General features: G+C 38.0%; 1 protein-coding gene across 7 annotated transcripts; it reads left to right on the top strand.

Annotated features, from left to right (window-relative positions):
* The first annotated feature begins 11 nt into the window (after positions 1-11).
* HENMT1 (HEN methyltransferase 1) lies at positions 12-10234 on the top strand. 7 transcript variants are annotated; one of them, XM_084526860.1, is made up of 8 exons: positions 12-196; positions 3190-3321; positions 3679-3837; positions 4163-4275; positions 5878-6012; positions 6288-6470; positions 7198-7375; positions 8931-10234. In XM_084526860.1, the coding sequence occupies exons 4-8, from the start codon at positions 4202-4204 to the stop codon at positions 9342-9344; spliced, it is 984 nt and encodes a 327-aa protein (XP_084382986.1). In that variant the 5' UTR covers positions 12-196; positions 3190-3321; positions 3679-3837; positions 4163-4201; the 3' UTR covers positions 9345-10234. The 7 variants fall into 7 exon arrangements, with proteins under 7 accessions (XP_084382986.1, XP_084382983.1, XP_084382980.1 ...); XM_084526857.1 differs by lacking the exon at positions 3679-3837 and adding an exon at positions 1328-1408; XM_084526858.1 differs by lacking the exons at positions 12-196; positions 3679-3837 and adding exons at positions 1421-1544; positions 2571-2699.
* Positions 10235-10448: the final 214 nt, after the last annotated feature.

Below are 10448 nucleotides of genomic sequence, written 5' to 3'. Positions count from 1 at the left end.
AGGGGCCCGCGGAGAGCGGGAGCGGCGCCTCATGGGGCGGTTACGGCCGTTAAACGGCACGGGGGGCGACAGGGCTGCGCTTAGGCGTCCTGTGCCGCTTTTATGATAGCTTTTATGATCATTACTAACAGGGAACAACAAACTGCGCCGGTTTTGGCTGGGATATCTGAGAGACAAATTCAACTTACGTTTTCAGGTTGTATTTAACTTATTACTCTAGTTTCCCACAGTTTTTTTCGTTGCATGCTCTTGTAAAAGCAAAAAAACCCACCACCACCTATTAAACCCATTACCTGGGTTTAATATTTCTACCTCACGAACAAAAGGGAGACAATGGAGGGTTTAGAAGAATAGTAAAGGCGCTGTAAACACCAAATGGCTGCAACAAAACAAAAATTCCACCAAAGTTACGGCAAACTGTGCATGGTGGAAGAAAACAAACCCGGTTGTACACGCAGACACGAGATCCAGGTTGCTCAGCTCGTCAGGAAACGAGTGGAGGGAGAAGTTGATGTGGAAGCATCCATGGAAATCACCTCTCTACACTTAGGCGATTTAACACCAATTGAGATTTTGAATTTAAAAACCAGGAAATTAATACGACTGGAAATAGCAACACGCTACCTTCACTCTTCATTACACACCCAAGATTCAAGACCTGAGAAAGAGTACCTCATCTTCATTACTCAGGTCTCTTAATCTACCTTGGAGCAGTGCTCATACTATAGCATTATCGGACCACGGCAGTTAACAGTTTCTCTAAACTGCCTGCTCTGCTATCTAGGCTTTTCATTCCTGTTTTCTAAGAATAACTTCACCAGCCGCCCTTCGGCCTGCACTTCCATGTCATCTAATTTCCAACAATTGGAGGACTCTGCTGTCATCATCATTGCTTCTGCAGTAAACATCCACTTAATCTACAAAATTAAAAGAACTAATCACAAAATAAATTCTGAAATAGAATCTTTATAGCAATAAAGTAATCTTATTCTGCAGGCAGCTAGAGTAGTAACTTTACTTTGAGGGGTTGTTTTATTTGTTTGTTTAGCATAGCCTTGACTCTTTGAGCATGTCCTTCATTATTCTTGCATAATCACTTCAAGACAGCTTGCATTTGTTATCATTTATATTGCCACAATTGTTTATTCACATATTTCTCTTTTCCTCTTGGAATATTTAGTGTGTTTCAAAAACTCAATGTTCTTCCTCTGTAAAAGTTATCATTTTTGCAATTCTTAGACAGTTCCTCTTTTGCGGTGATGCTGCAAGCTTAAGTTTAGCTGGAACCTATAATCCATTTGCTTCAAATTATATTTTCTTCCCTCAGGCATCCCAGCTGGTCTTCATACAGAATCAGAGCCAAAAGAAAAAAAAAAATCAACAAGAGAGTGATTTTGACTTGCAAAGAGTAAGGAACTACATATAATTACAAAAAAGGAAGATGATGGTGATGTGTGTAAGAGCTCATTTCTCATTCACATAGATTAATTGAGAATTTTTCTGGAACAGGCATGATCTGTTAGTTGAAGCTGAGAAGAAAGACGGTAATACCTAGTCATAAAACAATCTTAAATTTGGTTTGAGCGGAATGATTGTTAGCTCTTGAGTGATAGATTAAATAGTACTGATACGTGGATTTTCCTGTCAAACGTCAGTGTGGACTAGTGTCTTCTGGCAGCGGCACTGCATTAGCTTTCTTTTGCTATCATATTTAATTATATGTATTGCAACTTTAAAGGGAAAGTACAGGATCTCCACACAGTTGTTTTTCTCATCCCAAGAGCATTAAATAAATGTCAGCAGTTTAGGATTTCTTGATTAATGCATTTCCACTGTGAGATGCATTTCTTTATTTATAACCACGATTCGTTGCTTTCTTTGTAGTACAAATAGAATTAATTCCATAAGAACAGCCCACAGAATTTTGCTGAAATTTATTTTCTGGTAATTTTGAAGGATTGACAAACAGCAGTACATTTTGGAGTACTGTTAGAAAATCGTACAAATTAACATGTTACTATAAATAGAATTTTGTAGGATACCAGAATCTATAGAATATTTAAGCCAGGACATACAAGACTAATAATGAACTATATCATCTCTCTCTGAGGTAGAAAAGTATTATGTGCAGTATATAGATGGTACAATTGAAACAGAGATACTAAATGATGGTTGAAGGCTAAATAATAACTCAACAGCCCAAAAGAGCAAATGCATTATAAACCACAGAACTTTCATCAGACATTCCGAGTATCAACCTATCACATCTTGCTCACGTGTCCTTGTTACAGTGTGTTTTCCAAAATCAAAACCTAATTGAAAGGTAAAATGAATTTACTGGATTAATCTGAAGGATTTCATGGGGATTACTGTCCAGGCAAGTGTTTCTGTGTATGGCCAGCTTTGGCCTTATGGGTCCTTAAGTCTGCTGGGAGGAAAAATCCTACAAAAAATGATTGGTCAGGTTTTGTATATCCTTTAAAGTAAATTTCCTGTATGATTAGAGATTGGTAATAGTGCAGCACTTATTTAAAGCCTGTTTGCCATCCGCATTCGGTTTGGCTTACTAGCTCTCAGGCTGCCTTGCCCGTGCTCTGGTCAGCACTTGAGCTGTTGTAACGAAAGGAGTTGTAGAATTGTAGACCTGCTACTCACACCAGAAGTGAGTATGAGCAAGAGGCCAGCACTGCTGCTCTAAGGTAACTGAGGGACGAGCTACCCCGGCCCCTCTCCGCTCCCTCCTACTGCCCCTGGGGCCACCTGTGGGAGGTGGGCGGTGGGGGAGAGGATGGAGGGCGAGGCACCAGTGGGCGCTGACACTGAGAAATAGATTTTTTCTGTCCTTGACGGAAAAGTTAAGGAAGGTTTGATGTTGTAGTCGTGCCAACACCATGGAGGATGGCCACGTTCTGGAGGGGGAAGAACAATAAATTATGAAACATGCGTTTTTAAAAATGTATATCATATATGATTGCTTTATAAAAGGGTTATTCCCATCACTGTACGTGGATGGGGCAGCTACAGCCTAGTTGTGCTAATTCCTGTTTTTGTCATTCTGTAAACACAACAGGGACCAGGCCTTCCCCTGCCTAATTGTTAATTTGTTGCCACTGAAGACAGCAAATTCTGTATTTTGACATTATAGAGTACTTAAGAAAATCTTTTTTTATATATTTATTATTATTTCAGACTTACCAAAATACAATGGATAAGAACTTTCAAGAAGAACGGTGTACTGGCGTGATCAAGTTCACACCACCATTGTACAAACAGCGGTACCAGTTTGTTAAAGATTTAGTGGGAAAATACAAACCTAAGAAGGTTGGTATATTTTGTCTTTTTGCATTATAAATTTGAAAAAAATATATATATTAAGTATCTCAGAAAGGTGGGAAATGACTAGATAATCCGGTGACCTAATTAGCAAGCAACAGTACTGGAGGAACTACTGTTAAAACCAAACTGCTTAGAGAGAAATCTTATGATGTTTGTTTGTTTTATCAGGAATTAATAAAATTAATGCTAGTTGATGGGAAAAGGGGAAATATGAACAAGAAAAATGCCTTAGCATTTCCTATCTTGGAGAGTAGTTAGCATTCTGGTTGTAATTTAATGTTGAAGACTTCAGTTCAAGTGTCTCTCATCATAGTGTTTTGTTTTTTAAAAAACTTTCCAAAGCTTTTAGGTCCACGTACAGTATTGGGTTTACATCATCATTGACAGATGCTTTCAGATGAGAAGTGACGTTAACAGTGTGGGATTATGTAAGGCTAACTTTTCTCCACCTAAAAGTCTGATTGATGACTCCTATTCCTCCTCCAAGCTATCCTGGGGCTGGTGAGCCTACAGCTTTAATACTTACTCCCTCCAATCACTGAAGTATGATATTATGCCTTCATGTGGAAGGCATTCTCTGGAGTCAGTGAATGATGTACATGTGTTTGTTTATAGCTCTAATAAGAAAAGGTCAACCCACTTTAAGCATCTTGTAAGATCCTCATATTATTTTTAACATTTTCTTAACTTTGTCTAGCCTGCTAGAAGTTAGAATCATGAAACGTTTTATCATTATGATATTTTGATTATAAATACAGAATTATTTATGAAAGTCTCAAATTATTTAATGTGCAAGTGCTCCGTATTTCTAATATCTAATTTACAGGTGGCAGATTTAGGATGCGCGGACTGTACACTACTCTGGATGCTGAAATTCTACAATTGCATTGAAGTGTTAGCTGGGCTAGATATCTGTGCAAGTGTGATGAAAGAGAAAATGTAAGCTTTTGCATTGTGTTTTTTTAAGGCTTATGATTGGTTTGACCTACTGGCAAGATACATAATTTATTGTCAGTCATTTCAAAATGAGGGTAAATGCAGAAATACCAGCTTTGCAAATGGAGAGCTATCCATTGCTAATTGGTTATGATGCAGGCTGTGTCAGGTTTGCTGGGAGGGTTGCTGGGCTATCCCCTAGTGCAGCAGAAGGCTGTGCTCATGGAGTGGCCATGAAGGTGTGTACATCTGAGAAACAGACTATTTGGAAAGGTACAAATACCTCACGTGTAGCTGATGTTACTCAGTTTATGCTCATACATGAGATAATTGTATGCAAAACTGATCTTTTTGAAATGGGCACATTACACTTCTGGTCACTGTGATGGTGCCTTCGTTTTTGTTCACCCATTTGAAATGGGAAGGCTAGCTCAGTGGTTTGTGTTTGACTTATAAAGCTCTAACACTTGAAGTTTATATGATGCTTGAGGCATGGGGCAGACTTCTGAGGAACAACAAAGTTTTTCTCTTGACAGCTGTTTTCAATTCAAAGCTTGATACGGTTTCAATGAATAGGTATCATCTAGATGCTGACCTTGTCATTTGCTCTTTCTCAAGAATGAAGAAAATAAACCTTTTATTAAGTTTAATGTTTATTTGTATTTTTTTCTGATGTAGTATTTCAGAATTAAATTTGCACATATATTTTACTTTACTTTCACTTCTTTTTACTTTTTTTTTTTTAATTTGACAAAATATGTTAATATGCTTGCTTCATAACTTCTCCCAAAATCCTGTAAAGCAGGTCTAAAACAGACTTACTGTGTTTCTAGAGTTGAGCTATTGTCAGAATTTACAGTATCTTCTCTGTGCAAGTGCTTTGAATACAGTGAAAATTTTTGTAAACTTCACAGAATCACAGAATCACAGAATTTTCTAGGTTGGAAGAGACCTCAAGGTCATCGAGTCCAACCTCCAACCTAACGCTAACAGCCCTCCACTAAACCATATCCCTAAGCTCTACATCTAAACGTCTTTTGAAGACTTCCAAGGATGGTGACTCCACCACTTCCCTGGGCAGCCTGTTCCAGTGCCTCACAACCCTTTCAGTGAAGAAGTTCTTCCTAACATCTAACCTAAAACTCCCCTGGCTCAACTTAAACCCATTCCCCCTCGTCCTGTCACCAGGCACGTGGGAGAACAGGCCAACCCCCACCTCGCTACAGCCTCCCTTGAGGTACCTAAAAAGAGCGATAAGGTCGCCCCTGAGCCTCCTCTTCTCCAGGCTGAACAAGCCCAGCTCCCTCAGCCGCTCCTCGTAGGACTTGTTCTCCAGGCCCCTCACCAGCTTCGTCGCCCTTCTCTGCACCCGCTCAAGCACCTCCATGTCCTTCTTGAAGGACAATTGCTGGCTTAATTCCTCTGCTCTTTCTGTCCTATTGCAGATGGTCATCAAACGTGCTTTTGTGTTGTTGTTATGTAAATATTTAACCTTTTGGAGATTTCCAAAGTATCTAGGTAGGGCATTTGCTAGTACAGTTGCATGCAAAATTCATCTTGTCCTAAGGGCCTTTGTATGGTATCATGTTTTTAATGCTTTTGTAGGCACAGGTTGTATCCTCTTCCTGCTGATTATTTGCAGCCATCTGAAAGATCCCTAACTGTTACACTGCATCACGGCTCAGTTGCTCATGAAGATCCCTGCATGCTTGGTTTTGACTTGGTGACATGCATTGAATTGTGAGTATTAGGCCAACATGCTGTGTTTTTCTAAACTCATTACGGTTTAAGAATTTTATTCATAATCTAAACAAGACTTGTTCAAACCTCTCAAATAGAGGAGTAGCAAAATGTGGCATCTTCTAAGTTGTGCTTATAATTAATTACACCAAGAAATTCAAGTGGTGCTAGCTGATTGTGGCAAAAGGAGATGCCACAATTTTAATTTGATTGGCTAAGAAAATTAAAATGCAGTAGGGCCTTCTTAAAGGACATATGTAAATGTGTGCTTGCAGGATAGAGCACCTGGAAGAATCAGAGCTAGAGAAGTTTCCTGAAGTGGTGTTTGGTTTCATGGCTCCAACCATGGTGGTTATCAGTACTCCAAATTCTGAATTTAACCCCCTGCTTCCAGGAGTGACAGTTTTCAGGCATGAAGACCATAAATTTGAATGGGACCGAGCACAATTTCAAAGTTGGTGAGTTTACTAACCATCTGCAGACAGCTTTGAGTGCTAAGTAATGTGAAAGAGGAATATAGATTCAGAGGGGTTTGTATATGTGGGTTGCTCTCAGAGTTTGACGCCTACTGATTTGGTGAAATGTTTCTTGGCTGTTGTAAATAGTTAAGTATGCTCTGTGGGTTTTGTGTTTTATGATGAGTTGGCTTGCTTTTATTGTAACTGCTCTGCAAAAAAAAATTTAAATTTTTTCATACATTACTGTTACAGTTAATGTGTTTCAAGTGTAAAGTACTAAATAAGCCCTTTCACATAGTAATACCCTGCTGTAGAAAAGCTTCGTGGAAACAGAAGGATTGTGCTCACTATGTACGGTGTGTAATCAAGGCACTCAGTTACCCTGGGCCTTTCTGTAATAGCACACGAGCAGATTTATGAAATAATAATTACAATAGAAGAATGGTTTAAATAAAGTTAATGATGGTTTAGTGGATTCTGGCACAACAAAAGACTTGATGCAAAACATGCAACCATGAGAGGGTTGAACAAGATACAGCAGTAAGTTTTGGTTGCCTAAGTTTCTGATACTAAATGATTCAGACTGGTAGGAATACGGTTATGGCTCTGATTCAGCAGAAGCCTTTATAGTGCTTATCTTCAGGCATGTATTCTCGCATCTGTGGGAATGCATCTTTATCGCATTAAAGATGAATATTTATTATGATCAAAACATGTTTTCTTTTAGGGCGTTAGATGCTGCTAAACGCTATGGTTACTCAGTGGAATTTACTGGTGTAGGGAACCCACCAACAGGAATGGAGGATGTTGGGTTTTGTACCCAAATAGCTGTGTTTGTTAAAAAATATCCTCAAACCAGTGAACCAGCGCAGTCTAAGAAACCCACTGAAGCAGCTTACAAAACAGTAAGTATTCTTTTTTTCCTTTAGGAAGATGAATATAGAATAAAACTTTCTATGACCTGCTGATGAAGCTGTTCTTGCTATAGTCTACTGTTGCTGTCTGGTCTTAGCTCCAATTAACACAATCCAATCACCTCAAAAAACTCAGAGTCTATGACTTGCGTTTCTAATTGTATGAAGGCCTTTAACCTCTCATTTTTTTGCTAAATAGCAATATGGATAATTATTCTTGTTTTACCAGACTATTATCCTTAGAATGAAAATTCTCCTTTCTTACAGGTATACTCTGACACTGTAATTTTCCTCTAATCACTTTTTACTTTATCATAAGGCCGTTAAGTCTGTTGGCACTGATACAGACTGTTTCACGTGCGTACAAAATAAAAAGCATGAAGAAGAATTTCTAAACATGTATGTTTTGAAGAACTGCATAACCTTGTCAAATATACTACTTAAGGCGTTTTCCTGAAATTGCATTGACAAGAGCTGTTTTCTGTGATTGGCCTTACTGTCTAGTGTTTTTTACACCCTAACTTTAGGGTTTTCAGGTAACTGGTTCAGGCTTTTTGCAAAGTCATAGGATCTTGCGAAGTACCCAGTTCTCTAGTGGTACACAGGAAATCTTTCTTTTCTTTATTGTTGTTTTTAGGACTAAGTGGTTTGAAGTTTTGTGTTAAAGGTTTGTGTATACCTGTTCTTCAGAAAACAAACAAAAAAAACAGCAAAACCAACAAAAGACCTTTTTGGACCAATTGTTTTATGATTAGATACACGTAGTTCTTTGTGTCTGAGGGATATTGGTTTCAGTGACACACTTCTGTGTTCCCTTGCTGTGCTCTTAGGACTGGTGTAGATCCAACATTTTTACATAGTTATGTAACCATTTTGTGGGAATAAATCAACAGTTCAAGATCTCATCAGAAAGTAATGAGAAATTGTTATAGACTCCAACTTCAGTGGCAGTGTTTGGTAGTGTTTTGGTATAAGGCAGTTACTAGTAAGCTAGTGGGAATGAGGTTGTCTACCAGATTTCTTTAACTTCTTGGAGTATAGCTCAGCATAGCACATAAAGCATGTTCACTGATTTTTGATGTCACAATGTTTTTTAGCATTCTCCGCATCTGAGAGAAACTTGTAATGGTTTGCTCTGAAAACAGAATAAAAGGCATATTTGCAGTCCCAGTTTCTAGATTAATTTAGAACCTATGTAGCCGTGGAATTGTCACCAGAGCCTCGTGATCAGTAACGTGTGAAGAGAATGATTAAAAAGAATTAAATAATTGCAGGGCTTTACCTGGCCTGATTTAAAAGTACAACTTGTAGATTAAAGCCTGATTTTTATTTTTTAATGTATTACCTTTTCTAATCACCACTGTAGTTCTAATGTATAAAATCAAGTCATATTGTCCAGTTTTTCAGTACCTGAAATGTTTAAAGTCCAAAAATGAAACAGGACTGAATCAAAGTGGTTTGCATTTTAGAAGCTTTTTGACAAGTGAGTGTTTAAAATCAGACTCTGTGGTAATAAGTGTTTTGTATGTTCCTGCATGTTGTAAAGGTCTTCAGAGCAGTGTATCCAAGTCTTAAAGATGAGAAGTACCTGCAGAATGCAGTGGTCAGTGAAGTTATGTTCACAGCACATGCCATTAAGCGAAGTCTGCTGGACCATTTAGTGTCAGAACAGGAGGACTATAATGATGATGATCCTACTGAGAGAAAATTGCAACTCCAACGTTCAGTGAACTGTTTTTCAGAAGATCTTGAAACACTGGCTGTTGAAAAAAGCATGGAGCCACTTACCAGTGAAAGTGTGGTTTATATACCTCTAAGGAAAATATTTTCTTTTCCTAAAGTGAACCGACTTTGTGGCACCTTTGAGAAGTTGCGTGAGCTTATTACCGGCAAGGTCACACTGAGCAGCGATGGTTCTGCTGTGGTGCTCGATACTGACCATGAAAACGAAGAGAATTAGATCACAGATTTCTCATTTAAAGTTAAATTAAAGTAATGAAAATATTGACTTTAGTAGCTATAGAATGGTATGTTCTGTATGCTAACTATAACCACAAAATCATTCTTAAACTTAAACTCAGTTGTGTATCCGTTCTGACAAAGATTCATAATCACACTTGGGATTTTGAGGTGGAGTATCAGGTGCTAAAAAAGAATTCATTTCATGAAGCAAAATTAATTGTGTGTTTGCCATTATGATGTTGAAGCTATCATGACCTAGACTCTTGGTAATATTTTGCTAGCTTCAAGGGTGGTTGATAACACAGAACTACGTTGTCATGCTGAATAATAGTGTCAGACATAGATTTGGGGCAAGGTTGTTTTTTGTTTTTAATAGAACAAAATTTATGAATGCCTTGTTCAAGATGAGCATGTGCCCAGCCTTGGTAAAAAACAAATGTTATTCTAGTAGATGTCTGTGACATTCCAGTTTAAAGGTCAGTAAATTCAACAGTCAGAGAAAGTACCAGGATGTTGAATTTAAGGTGACAAACAAGGGGGATTTAGCCCTATGTCTTTATCCAGTCTTTTGTTAACTGCTGGTTGGGAAAATAATATGCATCTCGCAACTTTCCAGAAGCTGAATTTCAGCAATTTGAAACTACTATCTTTGACTGTTGTGTTTTTGAAAAAATGAAAACCCCGACATTGTGAATGCCAACCTGGACCCAGTTATGAAAAAAAATCTGCATTTTCATGCATGTAGAGATGGTTAATTAAAAGGCTGCATTTATCTTTCAAAATATCATTGGCAGCCTGGAATAAGCTAGTACTATTGGAACTGACTGATGTTTGTGAAACAGGATTTTTGCAGTTTTCTGAAAATAAAAAAAAAATAATAATGTGTAAGCCGTGACTGTTTCTTAGAGAGGATGGTTGCATTCTACCATACATTTTTTTTGAGTTTGTTTAAAGTTGGTCCAGGTGACAGACTAGGCATAAAAGGAAAAGGCAGCTGTAATTCTCGGAATTGAGAAGTGGTATGTAGTCTATAGCAGGCTGTGTTTCAAGGAAAAGGGAATTACTTACAGTGTTCTGTCTGAATATATATATATATTTTTAA

This window comes from Aythya ferina (genome assembly GCF_964211825.1).
Source record: "Aythya ferina genome assembly, chromosome: 8".
Classification (NCBI taxonomy): domain Eukaryota; kingdom Metazoa; phylum Chordata; class Aves; order Anseriformes; family Anatidae; genus Aythya; species Aythya ferina.
The sequence above is the reverse complement of the archived record's forward strand: the minus strand, read 5'-3'. Positions and strand labels throughout refer to the sequence as shown.

Excerpts from the sequence above, each read along its gene's own strand:
- HENMT1 (XM_084526854.1), top strand. The coding sequence starts at position 3,205 with ATGGATAAGAACTTTCAAGAAGAACGGTGTACTGGCGTGATCAAGTTC. Across the intron at positions 6,013-6,287 it reads TTGGTGACATGCATTGAATT|GATAGAGCACCTGGAAGAAT; the intron begins GTGAGTATTAGG and ends GTGTGCTTGCAG. Across the intron at positions 7,376-8,930 it reads CTGAAGCAGCTTACAAAACA|GTCTTCAGAGCAGTGTATCC; the intron begins GTAAGTATTCTT and ends CATGTTGTAAAG.